Genomic DNA, 26,773 nt, shown 5'->3' with positions numbered 1-26,773 from the left:
GTTTAAGAGATTAAATCAACTAAGCTGATCATTTATTTAGCTGATTTAATAGTGATGAATTTAAATGTATCACCAATTTATGTGATTGCAGTTGATGCTTATTCCAGCGTATTAATTTAACTGAACACTTACTACACAAATTCGTGTTTTATCATGAATGCCCTTGTATGACATATAAGTCGTTATTTCCGGATGTTGAAATATATATTCTCAACTCGGCTCATTTATCTGATGTGGACAAATCACTTGTGCAAGTGATGTAATCAACTAAGCTGATCATTTATTTAGCTGATTTATTAAATAATGATGATTTTGAATGTATCACCAAACACTTGAACACTTTTAACAGTGTGTAAGCATGTATTTATAATGAATAGCCCTTGTATACCATATAAGCCGTTACTTTCGGATGTTGATATATTCTCAACTTGGCTCATTTACCAGATTTGGAGAAATCACAAGTGCAAGTGATTTAATAAGCTGATCATTTATTTAGCTGATTTAGCCTTCCCGCTTAGCTCAATAGGGAGAGCACGGATCTCGGGGTCGAAAGTTCGAGTCTTGTGCGAGGCGTATGTTTTCAATGACATTGTGTCTAAAATCATTCGTCCTCCACCTCTAATTCATGTGGAGAAGTTGGCAGTTACTTGCGGAGAACAGGTTTGTACTGGTACATAATCCAGGAACACCGGTTAGGTTAACTGTCCGCCGTGCCTAATATAACTGCAATACTGTTGAAAAACGCCGTTAAACCCAAAACAAACAAACAAAATTTAGCTGATTTAATAATGATGATTTTGAATGTATCACCAAACACTTTTGAACACTTTTAACAGTGAGTATACATGTATTTATCATGAATAGCCCTTGTATACCATATAAGTCGTTACTTTCGGATGTTGAAATATTCTCAACTGGGCTCATTTACCAGATTTGGACAAATCACTTGTGCAAGTGATTTAATTAACTAAGCTGATCATTTGTTAAGCTGATTTATTATGTAATGGTGATTTTGAATGTATCACCCAACACTTTTGAACACTTACAGTGAGTATACATGTATTTATAATGAATAGCCCTTGTATACCATAAGTAGGTACTTTCGGATGTTGATATATTCTCAGTTTGCCTCATTTACCAGATTTGGATAAATCACTTGCGCAAGTGATTTAATAAGCTGATCATTATGTCTCCCCCAGGAGACATATTGTTTTTGCCCTGTCCGTCCGTCCGTCCGTCCGTACGTACGTCACACTTCATTTCCGAGCAATAACTGGAGAACCATTTGACCTAGAACCTTCAAACTTTATATGGTTGTAGGGCTGCTGGAGTAGACGACCCCTATTGTTTTTGGGGTCACTCTGTCAAAGGTCAAGGTCACAGGGGCCTGAACATTGAAAACCATTTCTGATCAATAACTAGAGAACCACTTGACCCAGAATGTTGAAACTTCATAGGATGATTGGTCATGAAGAGTAGATGACCCCTCTTGATTTTGGGGTCACTCCGTCAAAGGTCAAGGTCACAGGGGCCTGAACATTGAAAACCATTTCCGATCAATAACTGGAGTCTCCCCCAGGAGACATATTGTTTTTGCCCTGTCCGTCCGTCCGTACGTCACACTTCATTTCCGAGCAATAACTGGAGAACCATTTGACCTAGAACCTTCAAACTTTATATGGTTGTAGGGCTGCTGGAGTAGACGACCCCTATTGTTTTTGGGGTCACTCTGTCAAAGGTCAAGGTCACAGGGGCCTGAACATTGAAAACCATTTCCGATCAATAACTAGAGAACCACTTGACCCAGAATGTTGAAACTTCATAGAATGATTGGTCATGAAGAGTAGATGACCCCTTTTGATTTTGGGGTCACTCCGTCAAAGGTCAAGGTCACAGGGGCCTGAACATTGAAAACCATTTCCGATCAATAACTGGAGAACCACTTGACCCAGAATGTTGAAACTTCATAGGATGATTGATCATGAAGAGTAGATGACCCCTATTGATTTTGGGGTCACTCCATCAAAGGTCAAGGTCACAGGGGCCTGAACATGGAAAACCATTTCCGATCAATAACTGGAGAACCACTTCATCCAGAATGTTGAAACTTCATAGGATGATTGTACATGCAAAGTAGATGACCCCTATCGATTTTGGGGTCACTCCATTAAAGGTCAAGGTCACAGGGGCCTGAACATTGAAAACCATTTCTGGTCAGTAACTTGAGAACCACTTGACCCAGAATGATGAAACTTCATAGGATGATTGGTCATGCAGAGTAGATGACCCCTAACGATTTTGGGGTCACTCTGTTAAAGGTCAAGGCCACAGGGGCCTGAACATGGAAAACCATTTCCAATCAATAACTTGAGAACCTCTCGACCCAGAATGTTGAAACTTCATAGGATGATTGTTCATACAGAGTAAATGACCCCTATTGTTTTTGGGGTCACTCCGTTAAAGGTCAAGGTCACAGGGGCCTGAACATTGATAACCAGTTCCGATCAATAACTTGAGAACCACTTGACCCAGAATGTTGAAACTTCATAGGATGATTGAACATGCAGAGTAGATGACCCCTATTGATTTTGGAGTCAGTCAATTAAAGGTCAAGGTCACAGTGGCCTGTTCATGTAAAATCATTTTTTGGAAATAACTTGAGAACCACTTGACCTACAATGTTGAAACTTAATAGGATGATTGGACATGCAGAGTAGATGACCCCTATTTATTTTGAGGTCACTTGATCAAAGGTCAAGGTCACAGGAGCCTGAACAGTGACTTGAGAACCACTAGTCCAAGAGTGTTGAAATTTAGCGGGATGACTGGACATGCCAAGTAGATGATCCCTATTGCAGCCAACCATCAGTGTCTCTTTCACTTTCGCTCCTGACCCCTATTTACTTCTTGCCTATAGGACTTTGCATTTGGGGAGACATGCGCTTTTTTACAAAAGCATTTTCTAGTTTATTTAGCTGTTTTAACAATGATGATTTTGAATGTATCACCAAACACTTTTGAACACTTTTAACAGTGAGTATACCAGAGCTCCAGATAAGCTTTTGGTACAATTGGGTATTTACCCATTACTTTTTGTCTGAATTGGGTATTGGAAATTTGAATTGGGTAAAAATAATATCATTACCCAGCCTTTTCAGAAGTAATTGGGTATTTGGGTGAGCTTTTGTGATCGCCCTTCGTCCTTCGTCCGTCCACAATTTCTTGTCTGCACGATAGTGGTTTCATTTATGATTTTATTTTAACCAAACTTGCACACAACTTGTATCACCATAAGATCTTGGTTCCTTTCTTGAACTGGCCAGATCCAATCATGGGTTCCAGAGTTATGGCCCCTGAAAAGGCCAAAATTAGCTATTTTGACCTTGTCTGCACAATAGCAACTTTATTTATGATTTGATTTTTACCAAACTTGCACACAACTTGTATCACTATAAGATCTTGGTTCCTTTCTTGAACTGGCCAGATTCCCATATGGGTTCCAGAGTTATGGCCCCTGAAAAGGCCAAAATTAGCTATTTTGACCTTGTCTGCACAATAGCAGCTTCATTTATGATTTGAATTTAACCAAACTTGCACACAGCTTGTATCACCACAAGATCTTGATTCCTTTCTTGAACTGGCCAGATTCCATCATGGGTTCCAGAGTTATGGCCCCTTAAATGTCCAAAATTGGCTATTTTGGCTTTTGCAGCCATATAGAAACTTCATTGCACACAACTTGTATCACCGACCATAAGATCTTGGTTCCTTTTGTTGAACCAGCCAGATCCCATTATGGGTTCCAGAGTTATGGCCCCTGAAAGGGCCACAATTAGCTATTTTGACCTTGTCTGCACAATAGCAGCTTCATTTATGATTTGATTTTAACCAAACTTGCAGACAACTTGTATCACTATAAGATCTTGGTTCCTTTCTTGAACTGGCTAGATTCCATCATAGGGTCCAGAGTTATGGCCCCTAAAAGGGCCAGAATTAGCTATTTCGACCTTGTCTGCACAATAGCAGCTTCATTTATGATTTGAATTTAATCAAACTTGCACAAAACTTGTGCTGCCATAAGATCTCAGTTACTTTGTTGAACCGGCCAGATCCCATAATGGGTTCCAGAGTTATGGCCCCTGAAAGGGCCAAAATTAGCTATTTTGACCTTGTCTGCACAATAGCAACTTCATTTATAATTTGATTTTAACCAAACTTGCACACAGCTTGTATCACCACAAGATCTTGATTCCTTTCTTGAACTGGCCAGATTCCATCATGGGTTCCAGAGTTATGGCCCCTTAAATGTCCAAAATTGGCTATTTTGGCTTTTGCAGCCATATAGAAACTTCATTTATGGTTTTATTTGATACAAACTTCCAAAATATCTTCAGCAACAATAAATCTTGGATTCCATGACAAACAGATCCAATCGTAGGTTACAGAGTTATTTTATATCTGATTACCTCCCCTGATTGTAGTCAAAATGGATTTATATTACTATATAATTAGTAAGTACTTATAGGACTTATTTGAAATTTCATTATTGTCATTAGTTGGACTGAGCCAATCAGGGTAGATAACTATGGGCTGATTTTATGTCAAATTACCTCCCTTTATTTCAAATTAAAATGGGTATATCTCCGTAACTCATGAAGATACTGATCTGAAATTCCATTTATGTCAACAGATTTATTTTGCAGATCCTTCTTTTAATCACTTACAATAATTTTCTTTTTAATTACTTCCCTTTTACGTTAATATAAATAGCTTATTTCTAGTAACTTTTTTATTATTGGCCGTAGGGAAAAACCGAGACTACTTTTCTGTGGTACAACATGGATGGTACCTCCAATTTTTAGGTGTATTTTGATATATCTGTACCTTGTGAGATTTTTTTTTCTTTTTGGTTAAATTTCTTTTCTTTGTTGTTCCTGTCCTTTAGACTTAGATATTTTTTCTGAGGACCTTCTTATCCTCAAGTGCAATGATAACAGGTGAGCGATTGCGGGCCATCATGGCCCTCTTGTTCACTTTTAATGCAGTCGGAGATCAGTTCATGAACGATGTGGTCTCCGCAATATGCATTCTCCCAAAAGATGTCATCCAGTATTGGTGACACTACATCGTCACAAACAGATAACTGTCATTGTTGAACAGAAAAATATCCCACTAATTTGTTTGTTTGTGCTGCAACAATTTTTTTTCTGCTTTCTCTTTTACATTTATCGGCGTAAATTTGTTTACAAAGCGTCCAAATAACACTGATCAGCAGACTGAATGGTCCTGTGATTTTTCCGATAAATTGCAACCTGTTCTGCGGTAACGTATAACCAGTCAGCCAAATGTAGCGTTAAAGTCTCGTACCCGTTCTAATAAGGAAAATGCGATACGCATGCGATTTTTGTACGAATTGGGTATTAGGAATTTGACTTGTGTTTCAGTACGCACACTGTATGAATTCAGTTGGGTTTTCTGCATTTAATTGCGTAAATACGCAAATACGCAGCTTATCTAGAGCTCTGGTATACATGACGTATTTACAATGAATAGCCCTTGTTTACCATATAAGTAGTTATTTTCGGATGTTGATATATTCTCAACTTGGCTCATTTACCAGATTTGGACAAATCACTTGTGCAAGTAATTTGATAAGCTGATCATTTATTTAGCTGATTTAACAGTGATGATTTTGAATGTATCACCAAACACTTTTGAACACTTTTAAAGACCTGCTCCAGTCCTACCATTTAACCTTAAATTGTCACTGAAAAAGCATAAAAATTCCGACTATGAACAGTGATGCCTGTCAAAATATAGTATATTTTATTTAAAATTCTATATGAAATACATGGTTTTGGGTGCTAAAGTGTGACGTGTGGCCATTAACTGTTACCTATTGTAATCATGGGTTGCATACACTCAATAGAATTTTAATAGCCGCGGAGCAGAGCTTTAACAGTGAGTATACATGTATTTATAATGAATAGCAGTTGTATACCATAAAAAAGTAGTTACTTTCGGATATTGATACATGTATATTCTCAACTGGGCTCATTTATCAGATTTGGACAAATCACTTGTGCAAGTGATTTAATCAACTAAGCTGATCATTTATTTACCTAATTTAATAAAAATGATATTGAATGTATGTATCACCTATTTAAGTGATTGCAGTTGATGCTTTTTCCAACATATTATTAACTGAACACTTTTAACAGTGAATATACATGACTGTATTTATAATGAATAGCAGTTGTATACCATATAAGTAGTTACTTTCGGATGTTGAAATAATCTCAGCTAGCCTCATTTACCAGATTTGGACAAATGACTTGTGCAAGTGATTTACACAACTAAACAAATCATTTATTTAGCTGAATTAATAATGATGATTATAAGTGCATCAGCTATTTAACTGATTGTAGTTCTTTAATACATATTTTAACAATGATACAACCCTCATTATACTGTACTCTATAAGATGATGTAACTTAGCAACCCAAGTCAGTTCCAGAAATTCATCAGCGATTTTTTTTAGCGTTTTAAACCTGGGCTCCGGGGACCATTCAAATGGGAAAAATGGCACGTAAAACCTAAAAATTGGGGAATTCAAAAAATAAGTTTAACCATCATAAAACCTTTATTTTAAACTTGTTTTTGTTGAATGTCACATCAAGTCTTTTTTTTCTTTTTTTTTTTTTTTTTTTTTTTTTTTTTGACTTTGAAAGTGTTGGAAACCTGAAAATTGAGACTACCACAAAATTGGTATTTTTTGGGCAGATTTTTGGGAAATTTATACCTCAGAATTGGGAAAATAAGTAAATTTTTGCAATTGGGATGGGGCCTAAATTCGTCCCCAAAATCAGCCTTAAAAAGTCCCTGTTCATAAACGGCCAACAAATTTCTTTTATTTTTTTTTTAATTTGAAAATGTGTATGAGAGCTTTTCATCCGAAAATTGGGTCTTTCAAATGGGGAAATTTATGCGCAATAATTGTCCATTTTGGGAAAAAAGCTTTGCATTGAAAATGGGTACTAGTTTATAAATTAAATTCACAATTTAATGTATTTTAAAACATTCATTTTTCAAAGGGGAATGTTGTCAGCCACTATATATGTCAAATTGAGCATAATTATATTCCTTGCTTTAGGTTTGTGAATTTTACACTGTAGCCACTAAATTGTACCATAATGATTTAGTTTTATAAGCCATTTCTCCAGTGTTATTATTACTCGAGTACCCACAATTTTACATTTTTACTCTCCACAGTCGAAAAATGACCAATGATTTATTTTTTTTATACTGTCACACGTTTGATAGATTTACTGTAGCTCTAGTATTTTCCGTTATGTGACATTTTTGAAAAGATAATCAACATGAAGTTAACTTGCATTTTTAGAAGTGTCTCTGCCACAGTTGGGAAAAAATACTAACTTCTTTTATTTGGAAATAGCTGAATACAGGTCTCTGTTATATAAGGATGAAAAGCCCTGTATAATAATATGCAGCAGCAACTGAAAAACAGTTTTTAAACAGTACTATAAGGAAGTGTAAAGGCCATCAAGTTAACAAAAAAAAAAAGAAATCCTAAAAGTTTGAAGGTATTAATTTGCCGTATAGGCCTCTGTGGTCCACTGGAATGTAGTCCATATTAATACATAGTGCAATTTTCCCACATAGCAAAAGCCATTTTCATGCCAGATATAAGCTTTATTGATGCTTGTTTGTAAAGAGGAATGTCTGCGAATGACTTTCAGCTATGTTATATGCTTCAAATGTTTTGTCGAAGCTGTTTTGTAAACTGAAAGTGAAGTAGGTATTTCTTGATGTCTACCTATGCAATAATTAGCGTTTTCATCATATGTTTCGGTCACGTGACCATGGTTTCATTTCATTATGGTCAACCCCATATTTTTGGGGGTTTTTTTTGAATTCCTAAAGACAGATCTTCAAGGCAAGGGTAGCCTCACAGAAAGTGAAAGGCTAGAAATGCTGATAAACTATGTTATAATTATACCCCCACAAAATGAAGTTTTGTGGAGGGTGGGGGAGGTATATAGGAGTGAGCTTAGCGGTCGGTCAGTCTATTGGTTTTCATGGTTTCCGGATGATAACTCATGAAAGGCTCGACAGATTTAAATAATTTTTGGTTTACAGGTGTAACCTCAGAAAATACAGGTCAAAGATCAAGGTCACAGTGACCCTGAACAGTTAGACGGTTTCCGGATGATAACTTGAGAACGTTTAGGCCTAGGATCATAAATTTTGGTACACAGGTGTTACATCATGAAAAACAGGTCAAGTTCGACTTTGAGATCAGTAGTCAAAGGTCAAGGTCACTGACTCGGATCAGTTAAACGGTTTCCGGATGATAACTTGAGAACGCTTGGGTCTAGGATCATAAATTTTTGTACACAGGTGTAAAATGGTAAAATACAGGTTATGTTCAACTTTGAGTTTAGTAGGTCAAAGGTCAAGGTCACAATAACACTAAACAATTAAACGGTTTCCAGATGATAACTTGAGAACGCTTAGGCCTATGATCATGAAAATTGATAGAGGGGTTGATTATGACCAGCAGATGACTCCTAATGATTTTGAGGTCAGTAGGTCACAGGTCAAGGTCACAGTGACCCGGAACATTTAAACGGTTTTCGGACAATAACTTAACGCTTGGGACTAGGATCAAGAAACTTAATAGGGAGGTTGGTCATGTCCAGCAGATGATACGTATTGATTTTGAGTTCCAAAGGTCAGAGTGACCCGGAACATTTAAACCTTTTCTGGACTATAACTTGAGAACGCTTGGGCCGATGATCATGAAACATCATAGGGAGGTTGATCATGACCAGCAGATGTCCTCTATTGATTTTGAGGTCAGTAGGTCAAAGGTCAAGAAAGTTCGGCTTTGACATTGGCTTAGTTCTGTGACAAGGCCATATTGTGGGGGTATAATCCGTCACTCCTGTGACAACTCAAGTTTTTTTTACAACGAAAATAGTAGCAGAGCATATAATACATGTACCTTCTGATCTATGATAAAAAATTTGCACTTTCTGAAATTGCTTCAACCGATGTAAAACTGGTACTTTCTGGTCAGAATTGAGTAATAGTAATAAACACCATTTTAAGACAAACTTTATATATCATTTACGTATTTTGGGCAAAATAGAGTTTTCGGAAAGTAGACAAAATTCTGATTTTTATGGTGCTTCCCAAGATTTCGGTTTCACATCAGTGACAATCGTTTAAGGTAAGAATGACAGAAATCGATGATTTTTCCAGCACTTTTAGCAGTTTCTTGCAATTGAAAGATAGAAGTAAGAAAAGTACGACACTTAATTTAATGAAAAGTTGGCATATTTAATGCATCTGACACATTTTTTTTTTTTGCAGGTATGGTATCTTAATGGGACATAATTCCTACAATAGCCATTCGTTCAAACTGAAACTTGGCAAAATTGTGACAATTGACTAGCATACAATAATTCAGTGTGAAATACTTTTTATAGTCATGAAGGTAGTCTTATATGCCGGATATGCCTCCATGGTTTACTCGAATGTAGTTTGTATCAATATAAAGTGCAATTTTCCCACCCAGTAAAGCCATTTTTATGCCAGATATAAGCTTTATTGATGCTTCTTATAATTTAAGATGCTTCAAAAGTTCAGTCGAAGCTGTTTGGTAAAGTGAAAGTAGGTATTTCCCTTCTAGGCGGTGCCTAGCTTAATTCATATTTATCTGATTTAAAATGAAGTAATACACCTAATTAAGTACTTATTCTAACATAATTATTGACTGAACACAAACATATTAAGCAGTGATACATTCATAAACAGCCCACCCGCTTAGCTCAGTAGGTAAGAGCGTTGGTCTACGGATCTCGGGGGTCGCGAGTTCGATCCTTGGGCGGGGCGTATGTTCTCCGTGACTATTTGATAAACGACATTGTGTCTGAAATCATTAGTCTTCCACCTCTGATTCATGTGGGGAAGTTGGCAGTTACTTGCGGAGAACAGGTTTGTACTGGTACAGAATCCAGGAATACTGGTTAGGTTAACTGCCCGCCGTTACATGACTGAAATACTGTTGAAAAACGGCGTTAAACCCCAAACAAACAAACATTCATAAACAAACTTGTATCCTGTATAAGAAGTTACTCAAGGTTGTTGAAATCTTGAATAGTAATTATGCATAAAGTTGAAATTACACAAAGTTAAATGCTAAATGCCAAAAATATTGTTGGAAATCGCAAAATTAACTTCAACACAAACCTTATATATCTAGAACACTGATGTTTCATGCAGTAGGGACAATTTTCAAGACAGTGCTTTACATTTATTTTGATTCAGAAAAAATACAGCCTTTAGGCCTAAATTAAAATTAAGTTTGTTTGACCTTTACCGACCCAGTATTTTTACAGTGGGTAGGTAGGTAGGTAAATAATTTTATTATATTTTAGTTTTTTTAAATGTTTGTTGTCTTAGTAATAAAGTCTATTTATTAATACCTATTGCTTGTAGATAATCTCTGAAGATGCTCTGTTAAATGTATGCTTGTAATAAACGCTTAGCCCTATTCATGCACACACAATATGGGCACAGACTTAATTTGCACATAAGGCAAAGTTCACCAAGTCTTTAAAGTATCTTTCATGTCTATACTTTTTCTTTATATATATATATATATCAAAAGTGTTTTCACTACATCTGCGCTTAAAAGTACAAAACAATATAGTCACGAAAATACGCGATATTTGGCATCTAAACACACTATTAAATTACTGTATTTACAGCTTATTTTCAACAAGTGTTTGATGCTTAATTCAATAGATAATAACTTTTTATGAGTTTTAGAAGGTTTTTACAACGGTTATGGCAGTATGCAAGCAAAAGTGATGATTTTTTTAGCTTCAAGCTACTTGCACGTATTGGTCATGTTACTAAAAACAGAAACAAGATTGGGTTTCCCGACATCAGACATTTATTATGCCATTGTCCTGGCAAAAGAAGTATAAGATTTTTATAGCTCTTTGTTCTGGCATAACAAAATTAAAATATTAAAACTATTTAGACTGTAATATTTCAACACATTTAGGTTCTTGTCAAATTCTTGAAATTCGAAAACTGAGATTTTCTCACTTCGAACAAATGCATTTCAAAACGATCTCTGATTAAAGACATTTTGAAATCAACAATTAAGTCAGTTTATAATATATTTTCACAGATAATTAAATTTCCCACCACTCGCCTGTCAATTGCCTTAATACTGTCACTGTTATGAAAGCAGTATTATGTACAAGCAAATTTCAAATATAACACATAGTAGACAAATAATATTCTCATGTACACTACGTTTCCTTTGTAATCAATCATATTTGTTCTTCTTAAATTTCCTTTTCACAGCAGACATTTTTCTTTCACTGTATTTTTGTAATCTCCACCACCTAGTTGCTCTCCATAATAACTGCATCGATAGTATTAATAATCACAGTCTAGCCCCTACCGTATTTTCTAAAAGTGTTAGGACTAGTTATTTTCACTTTCTCAAGACTTATTTCCCGAAAAATGATTATTTTGTAAAGTGTCCCAAAAATATGGACACAATAATCATAATCCACCCAATGTTGAAAGCGAAATAAAAAGCGTAAACGATTATCGGTAATTATTCTGTTGATAAACTTAGTCATTGCGCATGCGTGAACCAAGATGGTCACAAATTTTCAAACAGAAGGAATATACCGATATTTACTGTTTTTTGTGGAATATATATGGGATTATGTGAATCAAATGTGATGTAAATGATGTAAATATAGAAACATTCATGACAAAAAAGCGGAAAAAGTCAAAGGAGTCGCCAGAATCGACACAAAACTCTATAAAAAGAGTCACAACAATGGCACAAAATGGCGCGAGCACAAATCAAAATTTGAACAATGGACAAACAGGACAACTAGGCCATTTTGGGCCAATACAAACAGGTCAGAACTTCAATATGCCAACTCCAATGTTTTATAGTAATAACAATCCATATGTGCAAATGAATTCAGCGTCGCCACCCGCAGTTATGAATAATGTCCCATCAACTCCGGTGAACAGTTCTCAGCAGGTAGATATTTGGACAATGATTATACAACGCCTAGATTCAATGGACAGTAAACTGTCCCAGTTAGACCAAATACAATCGAGTATTACCGCTGTAACGGTACGCATGGATAATGTAGAGCAAAAGGTCACAAAATTGGAGCAAAAAATCAATGAAATAGAACATAGCGGCCAGTTTGATAGTGATAATATGACAGACTTAGAGAAAAAACAAAAGGATATTGACCTATCGCTATCGAAATTTCGAAAACTTGAGTCAGAACAACGCAGCCGTGAAGAGCAATTACAGCGTGAAATTATCGATTTGAAATGCCGAAGTATGCGGGACAATTTACTTTTCTATAGAATTCCAGAGGAAAAAGATGAAAAATGTGAAGAAAAAATCTTGGACTTTATAGAATCAAAGCTCAAAATTGAAAATGCTAAAACGGACATCAAAATACAAAGAGCACATAGGGTTGGTCCCTATAACGCGTCTAAAGTACGTCCGATAGTAGCCAAATTCTCCGATTTCCCAGACAGAGAGAGAGTTAGAAAGGCATCGAAAAATCTAAGTGGTACACAGTATGGAGTTGGGGAGCAGTTCCCAAAGGAAATCGTCGAAACACGGAAGCGACTAATCCCAGTTATGAAGAAAGCCCGGAGTGAAGGCAAAGAGGCATATTTAAGCGTGGACAAGTTGTACATAGATAAACGTCTATACAGAGGAGAAGCTTAGGACAGTTATGAGAGTGTTATAAAATGTGTGTCTTGGAATGTAGAAGGACTTACCTTAGCAAAAAGGTCATCTGACGATTTTTTAAATATTCTTAGCCAGTATGATGTAGTATGTTTAAGTGAAACTTGGACAAACAGTAAATCAAATATATCCTTAAAGGGATACAGTAATCCGTTTCATTCGTATCGCAAATTTCAGCATAGAAGAGCAAAACGCTGTAGTGGCGGAATAATAATATATATAAGAGATAATGTAAGAAAAGGAATAAAATTAGTTAAAAATACTGTAGATTGCATTGTATGGTTAAAGTTTGATAAAACATTTTTTCAAATAGAAAATGATATTTATCTGGCCGTAACATATATTGCGCCTGAAAACTCCACTTCTCATGATATGTACGATATCGACATTTTCCGACAGATGGAAATTGATATAAATTATTTTCAGAATAAAGGCAAAGTTTTTGTCACTGGTGATATGAACTCTTAGAGTTGGCCGTAAAACAGATTTTGTCGATAATGATTATAATTTAGCCCGGAATACTTTTCAGATAATTGATACACCAATACCGCGTTATTCACGTGATCAGAGATCAAATCGTTTTGGGGATTATTTACTTGACCTGTGCATTTCTACCAATATTAGAATTGTTAACGGTAGATTGTATGATGATAGTACGAGTGGAAATTTCACGTGCATGACCCATAACGGGGAAAGCACTGTCGACTATCTATTGACTTCATCATCTAATTTTGATGATATAGCCCATTTCAAAGTTCATAAATTCAATGAATTTTCCAATCATGCGCCTGTTTCGTTTAACTTCAAAACTCATTGTAATACAAATATGAATAAAACAAAGTCAAGGATTTTTTATAAATGGTTACCAGAACATAAAGAATCTTTTATTGCAGAAATTAGAGAAAATATTACAAATATAGAGGAGAGGCTGGCAGAGGGAATAGAAAACGGCGAGAATACCGATTACCTAACAAATATTTTAGGTGAATTTCTCAGTTCAAAAGGTCAAAAATACTTTGAGAAAAATGTTAAAAATTGCGAAGTTGTATTTTCTTCTATAGATAGAAACAGACAAAAATGGTTTAATCAAATGTGTAGAGATAAGCGCGAATTATATATAAACGCTATATATAAATATAATTTAGAGAAAAACAATATAACAAGACAGGCTGTACTGAGTGCAAAGCGAGATTATAAATACTGTTGTAGAAAAAGTAAAAATGAATACAATAGAAAGCTTGGAAGTAAGATGAATGAAATGAAACATAAGAGCCCGCGCGAATTCTGGAAAATGTTTAAATCTAACAAAAACCAACCTGCAGGTGAAAACATAGATATTCAAGATTTTTTAAATCATTTTCAACAATTATCGCAAACCACTGAAATAAACAATAATAAAGATGTTGACGATTTTTTAAGTCAATATTTAAACGATAATGCTGGAGAATGTACGTTTGAAGAACTTGATATGCCAATTTCAATGGCTGAAATTTTTGCAGCGGTCAAAGGTTTAGGGTTAAATAAAGCGTGCTCACATGATAATATTCTATACGAATATTTGAAAGAGAGCATTGAGGTAACAGCACATTCTATTGAAATGTTATTCAACTATATTTGGCGAAATAAAGTCTTTCCACGTAGTTGGTCAAAGGGAATTATCATTCCGTTATATAAGAAAGGCGATCCATGCGACCCGAACAATTACAGGGGAATAACGCTTATCAGTTGTTTTGCAAAGCTTTTTACAACTATCTTAAATAATAGACTTAAAAGGTGGTCTGAGGAATATGATATTCTAACAGATGCCCAATTTGGTTTTAGCGCAAATTTCAGCACAGTAGACGCAGTTTTTATTTTAAACGCTTTAATTCAGAAACAATTTCAAGATAAGTTAAGCCTCATGTGCTGTTTCGTGGACTACAAAAAGGCATATGATTTGATCGATAGAAATTGTCTATGGTACAAGTTACTTAAGTGCGGCGTTGATGGAAATATGTTTGCGATAATCAGATCTATGTATGACGAGGTTAAATTATGTGTCCGTCATATGAATTCACTTTCAGATTTGTTTGAATGTAACCTAGGTTTATTTCAAGGGGAGATAACCTCGCCAATACTATTTTCATTGTTTTTAAATGATATAGAAATGCAATTGCAGAATAATTTAGATGCAGGCATTACGCTTGATCAATTATCTATATATTTGTTATTATTTGCCGATGACGCTGTGTTATTCTCAGAAACGAAAGAAGGTTTACAAAAATCTTTAAATGAGTTAGAATTATATTGTAAAAAATGGAACCTTACTGTAAATGTAGATAAAACGAAAATTGTTGTTTTTAAGAAAGGCGGTAGAATAAACCAAAATTACAGATGGACATACGACGGGAAAGAAATTGAAATTGTTAACAGTTTTAACTATCTAGGTGTTGTATTTTCTAGCGGTGGCTCTTTTATTAAGGCAACTCAAATGTTAGCTGGTAAGGGATTAAAAGCAATGCACTCACTGTTTAGTATTACAAAAGGATCTTATGTATCTGTGGATATCATGTTTAATTTATTTGATGCTTATGTTTTATCTATTTTAAATTACAACTGTGAGGTATGGGGCTTTTCTAAAGCTGAAAATATAGAAAGAATCCATAGAAAATTCTGTAAATGGCTTTTAAATGTAAAGACGTCTACAAATTCTCTCTCGTTATATGCAGAATTAGGAAGATTTCCATTATATATTAATAGGTACGTTAGAATTGTTAAATATTGGTTAAAGCTTTTCTCAAGTAAAGACTGTAATTGTATTTTATCTACTGTCGTAAGATCCCAAATAGAACAATTAATCAGCAATCAAAATGTAAAAAACTGGGCAGCTAATGTACGTAACTTGTTGCAAAATGCTGGTTTTAATGATGTTTGGTTATACCCAGAATCTGTTAATATTAATTCTTTTGTTCCACTTCTTACTACCCGTCTTCGGGATATATATATTTCAGAATGGCATACTAACGTTTCTTCTTGTTCCTCGTTATTTTTATATAAACAATTAAAGCTTGATTTTCAACGTGCTTGTTATTTGAGAATTATACAAAATCCTAAAATGAGAAATGCGCTGGCGAAAATAAGGTTAAATTCACACAATTTATTTATCGAAACAGGACGCCATAGAAATATAGAAAGAAATCAAAGGAAATGCTGCTTGTGTACTTTAAACGACATCGAAGATGAATATCATTTTATTTTAATTTGTCCATTATATAGCGATTTAAGAAAGACATATATACAAAGATATTTCTATACAGCTCCCAGTATGTACAAGTTTATTGTTTTACTTAACTCGGATAAAAAGTCAGTGTTAAATAAATTAGCTACGTTTTGTACTAAAGGTTTTAAACTTAGAAATGATGTACTTAACAATTGAGCATATCTTGTGTATTCCAAGTTAAACACTCTCATACATTGCATGTACGTTTTTGTTTACCTACATGTTCTTATTATAATATTCCATATATATCTGTAAAACTGTAAATGTATATTGTAAATGTATAAATGTATATTGTGATCATCATTTATGACGATGAGCTGTAAATGCTTAAGTCGAAATAAAGTTTCTGTTCTGTTCTGTTCTGTCATTGTCCTTGTTTTCATCATCAATTAACACCCCCTTCAAAGAGCTAAAAGAAGTGTGTCGGTATCATGGCATCAGTGGTGATCAAAGCGGTATAGTTGCCCGAGATTGTCATAGAATTACGTCATGTTTTCGCGCCATATGACACATCACTGTTTCATCGTACCACCTCGGTTGTTTAAATTAATCAATAAAAAAGTTCCTTCTTTAATTTGTTAAAACGAATTCAATATCCTGTATAAACTGACAGGTAAATGTGTCAAACGATAATTGTGGATATCCTACCTCTGTGAGCTATTTTACCACACTAACATAAATCTGTTTGCCAAAAGTCGTTTTACGCCATGTATTTAAATTGCTGACGCTTTTTCATTAAGATTTTTTTATTCTGTTTTTTTTTTTTTTTTTGTACTTTCTGGTCAAAAGTCTGAACTTTATGCCCATAGAATTTATCATTTATTTACTCTTAGAAAGAAATAAGTAATTAAGATTGCACTGTTTGAAATTTTACAAAGAACTAAATTTAAATTTGACCGTTTTTATAGAATTTTGCCTACATTCCTGTCGATATCTTATTAAAATCGTTATAGAATTCAAACTTTATTACTTCTTAAGCGGTGCTAAAAATATTGATGCAATAATAACAAAAAATGAATGCACTACGCACGTTTTTTGTTTATGTGTAAACAAAAGTAACGTCGAGCGATGGAAATTAGATATTACGATAGGTCGCACGTGCTCGTGAAATGGAAAATTACCGGCATAAGGTTTTGGTATCTTTACGTTTCGCGGGTAAATTAGGTACTAGATTTGTAAAATTATGTCCTTTTGTCAGATTGCCTTCCGGTTATAAGCGGTTTGATTGTCGTCTGCATCCTATGGCCTTAGGCAACGTTATCGGCATAGTTGACACGTTTTCGGAATACACGAGATAATAAACAGTCCGCTTTATCGATTTTCTACTAGCTGACCGCGGGTTACTTTCTCACTTGCCATAATTATTTACGCATTTGTTAAATAAAATAATCGCCAGTTTCCAGCACCAAAATAAGTTTTTCCCTCTGATAAGAAAATAAAAATAATTTTTTTCTCTGGAATGCAATAAAATTATTTGAGTCGGGGCAATTTTATCGGGTCGGTAGGTAAAGGTCAAACAAACTTAATTTTATTTTAAGCCTTACAGAGCACTGGGAGCAGATATACATTAAATGATAAGATGTGTGTGTATTAGATAAGTTGGCTCTGTCAAGGGCATACAGTGTAATAGTGATTTATAAATTGGCATTTTGTAAAAAATCTCATATAGTTCTTAGTACATGAAATGTTTATGGCACAACACTTAAACACATTTTGCCTCTCCGGTTTGCATCTTTGCTAAGTTCATAAAACTGAATCAGTTTTCTGTGTTTTCTTTGGTTCATTATCTTCAGTCAGGGTTTGCACATTTTTAAGTGATTTTTAACATCACTTGTATAAGTTATACTTTTGAGTTCTGTTAAAAACATTCCTTCCCTCATTGAGAAAATCATTTGCTTACTGAGCAGAACAAGAAAATAGACTGTTTCTCAAAAATCACTTGATCAAGTGACTTGTTTCCCTTGCTTACTGGGTTGAACCAAAAACAGACAGTTTTTTGGAGTCAGTTTTTTTAGAAATCACTTGATCAGGTTACTATCTAAAAAAACTTAAGTTTTTCTTCAATATTTCTCCAATTATAAGCAATTAAGTACTTTAGATTCATATACTGGCTTCTTTTTTTCTAGCTGGCAATGATTACTTAGCCTTTTCAGTGAGATTTATTGTCATGATTCTGTTTTGCTCCTTGTATTGGCAGATTTCTCAGGTCTAGGTACAAAAATTTTGTAGTACTAATAAGCTTTGATAATGTGGCAGTTGAGTCCAGTAAGTCCAGGGGTGTTCAAAGATAATCCGACACAGATCTATTGTAAAGCAATTATTGGATTTACCTGTATTGGAAAATAAACAGTGTCGATTGTATTGAGGTCAACTGCCACATTATCAAAGTTTATTAGTAACTACTAACTATTTTATTACACAGTAATAAAAGTCCAGTGGTCAATTGTACACATTTCAGATAAATACTAAAGTAATGTTCAATTTGTATGGTATTTGAATGAAAATCACTCATGAAAGTGATTTTGACTGAAAAATAACTTATAAAAGTGATTTTGCATGTGCTGGTAAAATTGACTAGTGTACACAGAACATCATCTTTTATTTTTATATCTTGTATGTGATATTTGAATGAAATCACTCATGAAAGTGATTTTGAATGAGAAATAACTATTAGAAGTGATTTTTAATCACCTTTGTTTATATCTTGTATGTGCATATTTGATACAGTTTGACATTATTATATAACTAAAGTAATTATGATAAAGTCTGATTAATGCTGCCTTTGATGATTTGGTCAATTAGTATACCTTTGAGCAAGATGGTCAAACATATATGTGTATAGATATATGCTGATCAGTAGGGTAACATCAAACAAGATAACAAATGTGAATTGTCCTTGATCTCTGGCCAGATACAGTTAAAGGACACATTGGAAAGAAGTTATTAATTATAATTGTTGACAACCTTGGGACCTATGTATATTAGTTGTATGAATGAAGATAGAATGATTAAGTTACAGTCCTCTGGACAACATACAATATTCCTGAATATTTCCCTTTTCCTTAGCATTAAATCAGGATTTCATGGTACATACTTATCAGTCTTCTACCGGTCGAACATTAGAGGGGACTATAGGAATGGCATCTGTCCGTCTGCAAATCTGCGATATCTCAAAAAATATTCAAGCTAGGCTCATAAAACTTGGTTTCTATATAGAGGGCAATATGTAGATTATGCATGTACATGACTTTTGCTTGTAGGTGAAGGTAACTATTGAAGGTCAAGTGAAAATAAACTCTGCTCAATAAATTGGTTTCTGCTCCATTACATTTTATTGCATTGATGGATTTTTATGCCCCCAAAAGGGAGGCATATTAGTTTTCAACAAAGGGGTCCGTCACATGAGTGGATTAATTTTAATGGCTTATTTTTGAATCCTAGAGTCATAATTATGAAAAAAATCATACTAATATAACTACTCCATAGACAAGGGTTTTTACTCCGCAGAAGCTATGTTTTCAGCTACTTTCTGTACATGGCCAGGAAAAAAATATTATCAGCTATTTTCCCATTCAAACATTGCATTCAGTTATTCAAATGAATCAACTTTTAAAATTACCTCAACATATTTTCATATATTTATCTGTTTTTCGACAATTCGACATTATACCGAACAATACACAGAGCGAATCCGAAGTCTAACAACACGCGTAACAACGAATAAAGATATAAGCAGTCAGTAAAATCAACGTTCTGGACCATTCGCGAACAAAACAACCATTGCAATATGAGTTTTAACTAAAAACTACAAACTAACCGCCAAAGTTGTATTTACATAGCAGCAACATCGGCCATAATCCTTGTTTCAAACTTTTTTTCTTTGTAAAATATCTAACCGCTACCATTTTGCTTCGTACGTCATATGTTTGCACATACGCGCTCTGATTGGCTCACTATTTTTACCTGACCAATCGGCGACTAATTGTATTACGGGTTTTTCCAGGGTCGCATGATTTGTAATTTGACAGCTACTTTGATCAAATAAAAATAATAAGGTGTTGGAGACAACCTTGGCTTTACAGGAATTGAATTTTGCTGGTTAGATTATTGTTTTTATTCACCATTTGTATTGCAATGGTTGCTTTGTCCGCGGAAGGTCTAGAATGTTGTCTTTACTGACTGCGTATAGCTTGATATGTTGTTACGCGATGTTGTTAGACTTCGCATTCGCTCTGTATATTGTTCGGTATTATGTCGAATTGTCGAAAAACAGATAAATATATGAAAATATGTTGAGGTAATTTTAAAAGTTGATTCATTTGAGTAACTGAATGCAATGTTTGAATGGGAAAATAGCTGATAATATTTTTTTCCTGGCCATGTAAAGAAAGTAGTTGAAAACATAGCTTCTGCGGGGTAAAAACCCTTGTCTATGGAGTAGTTATATTAGTATGATTTTTTTCATAATTATGACTCTAGGATTCAAAAATAAGCCATTAAACTTAATCCACTCATGTGCCAGACCCCTTTGGTTTTCAACTGGCCGTTCGTTCGTCACAACGTTAACTTTTTGCATGAAGGCACTTTACTTGCGAACCACTGCACCCAGGACCTTCAAACTTCACATGCTGATAGTACTTATTGAGTACACGACCCCTACTGACTTTGGGGTCAAAGGTCAAGGTCACCAGGTCAAACGTTAACTTTTTGCATGAAGGCACTTTACTCGCGAACCACTGCACCCAGGACCTTCAAACTTCACATGCTGATAGTACTTCTTGAGTACACGACCCCTACTGACTTTGGGGTCACCAGGTCAAACGTTTACTTTTTGCATGAAGGCACTTTACTCGCGAACCACTGCACCCAGGACCTTAAAACTTCACATGCTGATAGTACTTATTGAGTACATGACCCCTACTGACTTTTGGGTCACCAGGTCAAAGGTCAAGGTCACTAGATCAAAGGTCAAGGCGCTGCGGGGGGCATTTGTCACCATTAGTGACAGCTCTTGTTTTAGTACTAAACAGAAATGTTCCTCTTCATTAGACTATATGTCGGGACCATGACACATTTTTTTTTTGTTTGTCTGTCAAAGGTTAAGGTCACTATTGAAGGTGAAGTAAAATTTGTTTCTGCTTTATTAATTTTAATTGCATTGAAGATTTCTTAGTACTAAACAAAAGAAATGTTCCCTATGATTTGGCTATATGTCGCACTTATGACCATGGTTGTCTGTCAAAGGTCAATGTCACTATTGAAGGTAAAGTAAATTGTTCTTCCACCAGAAGAGACTTCTGTTTTGCCACTGCAGTACTAGGTCACTTGTATCTATATTATTATATATCATAAATGTATAAATTATTCAGTCTGTGTGTGGTAATGAACACTACCTGATTTCTGATACCATATTTTGATATTCATTAAAGATTACTTATCCGAGTAAGAGTTCGTATAAAAGAACTCCAGTCATCTTTCCACTAAAATTGACATTTATCAGCATTTTTATGCCCCCCCCCGGCAGTGATTGTATAGTGATTGTCCGTCCGTTCATTCGTCCGTCCGTATGAGGTTAACCAAATGGGACCGTTTCGTCTAGCATCAATACCCCTTACTAGAATGACTTGATACTAATGCAGATGTAACCTGTGACCATTCCTCATCTTCAGACATCACCTGACCTCAGTTTGACCTTGACCTCCTCATTTTGGACTTAGGTTGCTTTATATGGGCCATCTCTTGGTTAACCAAATGGGACCGTTTCGTCTAGTATCAATACCGCTTAAAAGAATGAATTGATACGAATACAGATGTAACCTGTGACCATTCCTCATCTTCAAACATCACCTGGCCTCAGTTTGACCTTGACCTCGTTTTGAACTTGGGTTGCTTTGTATCGACAAGGATGCCACCGGGGGCATCAAGCGTTTATTGAACGCAGCTCCCTGTTTTAAGAAAAATACATTATGAAATTTATTTTTATGTTTTGCGGATTTCTTTGCAGGAAACTTCACAAGACCATGCTATTGAATGTGGTGATGAAGAGGGCCAGAATTTGCCAGTGGAGCTGAACAGTGTAAGTAGATACTGAATAGATACTGTCTATGTACATTTATAAGTTATTCAGTCTGTCAGTGTATGGTAATAACCACCTCAGGATTTTTCATATCATGGCAGCTAGCATTACCTTTAAGTCCTATTTTAATACAATAAAGATGACTTATTTGAGTGATTTTGCTTTGTGAATTACCTGATACAGAGAATACAAAAATATGAAGTGATGCTTTGAACTTTTACACAGCCTGTTTAAGTGAAGAAGTATTAAGAAAATTATACATTATGAATACAAATTATATGAGGGCTGTATTGGAGAGTCAAGCATGTTGGTTTGTCCATACATCAGACCATTCATTTTCCAGTTGCTCTAACCTTTCTGTTGATTTTTTTTTAAAGAGACTCACTGGTTTGAGTTAATCACAAAAAGATCGAATTTAAATTCTGTCTTTCAGTTATGTCAGATTTGAACTGTATTTAAGTTTGACATATATTCATGTTTAGCTGGTTTCTTTTTAGGAATCTTCACAAGACAAATCTAACGAGAATGACATTGAAGGGGACCAGAAATTGCCAGTGGAGCTTAATCATGTAAGTTGCAGTCTACACAAATGTATATGTTACTCAGTCTGTCGGTTTATGGTTATGAATACTGCATGATTTTTCATACCATGTCTGAAATCATATTTTTATACACAAAAGATGACTTACTCGAGTGATTTTGCATTTAAAATTACCTGATACAGACGATACAAAAAGATCCAGTGGTATTTTTGAACTTTTACACTACATGTGTATTTGGAAATTATAAAGAAATATACCTTTTGAATACAAGTTATAGGAGGGCTATATTTGCAAGTTAATCATGTTGGTTTGTCCATACATTTGTCTGTTCATTTTCATGTTTCTCAGTAATTTTCAAACTGCTTAAATGATTAACATGAAACTCACTATTTTGAGTTATTCACAGAATGAGTAAAACCAAATTAAGTCCCAACAGTTATGAATTGTATTTTAATATTGTTCATATTTGGCTGGTTTCTTATAGGAAACTTCAGAGGACAATACTAAAGAGGACGACGACGAAGGGGGCCAGAAATTGCCAGTAGAGCTTAATCAAGTAAGTGGTTTACCTGATAAATGCAGTCTACATAAATGTATGAATTATTCAGTATGTCAGTGTATGGTAATAAACACTACCGGATTTACGATACCATTTCTCCAAGCATTACCTTGAAGTCATAGTTCATTATACAATTTGGAAGACTGAAGCGAGTGATTTTGAATAAAAAATTACCTGTTATAAAATGATCCATTGATATTCTGATGTAATACATTGTTTTTTGTTTGTGCTAATGCACTGACTGGAGTTCACTACAAATGGAACAATATTAATCCCTAGATTATATAAACTTATAAAAGTTAACTGAAAATGGACTGCTGCTCAAGTCATGCCGATAGGGTTTCATTTTACTGTATAGTTTGTGACCAAGTGGTCTTATGTTGTTGGCTGAATGCCTTGTCAGCATTGTGGATTTCAGTTAAACTCATGTAAGGGGTTATCCGACTCTTGCCAAATATATGTGATTCAATCAAGTAGTCAGCTGAAAATATCCTGCAACTCTTGTCATAGTGCTATGGGTACTAATGAACCAACTTGAGTTGACAGAGCTGGTTTTCAACTTAGTTGCTCTGTGTGAATCAGTACTTTTTTCTAGATTTATTTATCATTTATCATTATTATACTGTACAGCTGATGGTATTTTGTTTCGGAAGTACAGTTCAAGATTGGCAGCTACATTGAGGTAGAGTATGAGCTGAACAGAGGAAGAAAGAAGGAATGTAAAAAATATGTTGGAGAAGTAAGTGCAATTACTACACTTCTGCAACAGTTTGTTATATTAACCCTTATCATGCTGGACACGATTGATTCTGCCTTTGCGGCCAGTGTAGATCATGATCAGCCTGCACACCCGTGCAGTCTTATCATGATCTTCACTGTTTGCTTTACAATCAGAATCTTTTAGGTACGCATTCCTTTTAACAGTAAATGGTACTGTCCAAATTGAAAGATGGACAAGTTCATTATAGAAATTAAGCAGGGTAAGGATTAATCACATTTAAAGTAAACATGCTAAATTATAAGTATGAGTTTTGGCATGCTGACATTGTTAGCTGGACTTAGTGAAGTATATGGAGAATTGTCCTCCTGGCCCCACATTTATTATACGTCAGAAGGGACGTATTATGTTATACCCCCAGTGTCCATACGTCTGTCTGTCCGTTAACAATATTGTTTCCTCTCTATAACTCTTGAACCCCTTGAAGGATTTCAAAGAAACTTGACACCAATTTCACCACATCAGGACGAAGTGCAGAGCGCATATTCTGGATGGCTAGCTTCAAGGTCAAGGTTACACTTAGGGGTCAATGGTCATATGGCTTTGTTTCCTGTCCGCTCTATAACTCTTAAACCGATTGAATGATTTTAAAGAAACTTGGCACAAAAGTTCACAACATTGAGGTGACGTGCAAAACACGTTTTGGATGGCTCGCTTCAAGATCAAGGTCACACTTAGGGGTCAAAGGTCATATGACTGTGTGTATATGTCTCTGCATTGAGGTGCTCTTGTTTTTGTATGGCAGATCCCTTTTTTGTTCACTTACAATAATTTTTTTATTGAATTACTTCCCTTTTATGTAACTTTAAATAGCTTATTTAGTAACTTTTTTATTACTGGTATTGGCCGTAAGGAAAAACTGAGACCACACAATTGCAGTGTATCGATTGGTAATGAAAATAATTTCTCCAATGAACTTTCATGGCCATGTGTTTGTTTGGCTTGGTAACTTGTTAATCTGTTTCAGTTATTTGGATGAATTAAAATAATCATTTCCCTTTGCTTTCCTTTATTTTCAGATTATTGATGCGGTCAATGATGAACCATATGTTAGCTTTGTGGATAACTGAACTGTAAGAAACATTAAGAAGAAAAGACTGACTCATAGAAGATAAAAGCCTTAGTGGCACCATCACAAATTGTGAGACATTTGAATATTCCAGAAGAAATTATTCAAGGACGTGCAGAAATGTTGAATATTCCAGAAGAAATTATTCAAGGACGTGCAGAAATGTTGTATTTTAAAGATTACCCTGTTTAGAGTTAAAAATAGAAAAACCTTTCAGCAAATTCCCATTATCAGCCAGACCGATCTTTAACAACCTTGATCTGTAGCGTCATTATAATGGTTCCACTTGGTCTCTGTTAAGGGTTACTAGAGATAGATTGTGGGGGGTGGGGGAGGAACTTCTTAGAATTGCCCTTGTCCGTCAGTCCAACCAAGATTGTGTCGTTTCCTCAAATACTATTTGACCCAGAGTTATCAAACCTCACAGGATTGTAATTCAGCACGGGAAGTTGTGCCCCAAGGTTTCACACAGCCAGACCAGAGTTATTACCCTTGACTTAGTAAAACATATGCATAAAAAGGGCCAAAGTTTCAGCCGCATGTTTCTCTAGAAGAATATGAAACATCACAGGAAAATTACTCAGCATGTGATAATGTGAACCTAGAGTTTTTGATAGGAGATATCACTTATCCAGACTAGAGTTATTGCCCTTGATTTAGTCAAAACATGTATAAAGAGACTAAAATATTACTGAGCATGTAAACCTGTGACTTTGTTCAGTCTGTCAATCTGCTCATAGTTATGGTCCTTGATAAAAAATACATAAATGGGATACAAGATTGTGTCGAATGTATCTCAAAATGTATTTAACTTAAAGGCATAAAACATTAGGGGATTGTTAGAAAGCACAGTTGCGCACCTGGCGTTGGCTTCGAGTTTTCTCTCAGCCAGACTGGAGTTACGGTCTGTGTCTAAGTGATAGGTAATAAATGTGTGTCCTATAGACAAGCATATAGTTAAAATAATTTCTTTTCATGATGTAGTGATTACATATTTTTAAGTTGTCACAACAAACTTTAGAGAAAAAACTGTAATTAAGGTACATTTTAATGAACTGTTTAAATCTTTACCAAACTTGGTCAGAAGAAAGTTCAGATGGTCAAGATCCTCTTAAGGCAAAGGACTTGTTTGTATACTGTTGCATCTCAAACTTGTTTCATATGTTTTTATTTGCATTGAACTAAGATGTATATATTGTTAAATATATAGTTAAAATAATTTCTTTTCATGATGTAGTGATTACATATTTTTAAGTTGTCACAACAAACTTTAGAGAAAAAACTGTAATTAAGGTACATTTTAATGAACTGTTTAAATCTTTACCAAACTTGGTCAGAAGAAAGTTCAGATGGTCAAGATCCTCTTAAGGCAAAGGACTTGTTTGTATACTGTTGCATCTCAAACTTGTTTCATATGTTTTTATTTGCATTGAACTAAGATGTATATATTGTTAAACTGATTAAGGCATGTATATCCATTAGTTAGTCAAACATAATTATTTTTGCTCTACTAAAAACTGTGATAGCTTTGCACAAGCTTTATTATTATTTAGTAATCTTCAGAGTCACAAGGATTTTTATAAAATTAGAGTATAGGTACAACTGGACATGTCATGTACAAAATGGGAATAATAAGGTTTCTA

At 34.8% G+C, this 26,773-nt stretch overlaps 1 protein-coding gene across 2 annotated transcripts; it reads left to right on the top strand.

Moving 5' to 3' along the window:
- Positions 1–9,452: 9,452 nt before the first annotated feature.
- Positions 9,453–26,337, top strand: LOC128551739 (uncharacterized). Of its 2 annotated transcripts, none has more exons than XR_008368878.1 (6): positions 9,453–9,523; positions 22,111–22,182; positions 22,680–22,751; positions 23,209–23,280; positions 23,914–24,022; positions 25,081–25,141. XR_008368878.1 is itself a non-coding variant. In XM_053532653.1 (6 exons), the coding sequence occupies exons 1-6, from the start codon at positions 9,518–9,520 to the stop codon at positions 25,129–25,131; spliced, it is 363 nt and encodes a 120-aa protein (XP_053388628.1). In that variant the 5' UTR covers positions 9,461–9,517; the 3' UTR covers positions 25,132–26,337. The 2 variants fall into 2 exon arrangements, 1 of the variants encoding a protein (XP_053388628.1); XM_053532653.1 differs by having other exon boundaries at positions 9,461–9,523; positions 23,209–23,281; positions 23,934–24,022; positions 25,081–26,337.
- Positions 26,338–26,773: the final 436 nt, after the last annotated feature.

This window comes from Mercenaria mercenaria, unplaced genomic scaffold (assembly GCF_021730395.1).
Source record: "Mercenaria mercenaria strain notata unplaced genomic scaffold, MADL_Memer_1 contig_1613, whole genome shotgun sequence".
NCBI lineage: Eukaryota > Metazoa > Mollusca > Bivalvia > Venerida > Veneridae > Mercenaria > Mercenaria mercenaria.
The sequence above is the reverse complement of the archived record's forward strand: the minus strand, read 5'-3'. Positions and strand labels throughout refer to the sequence as shown.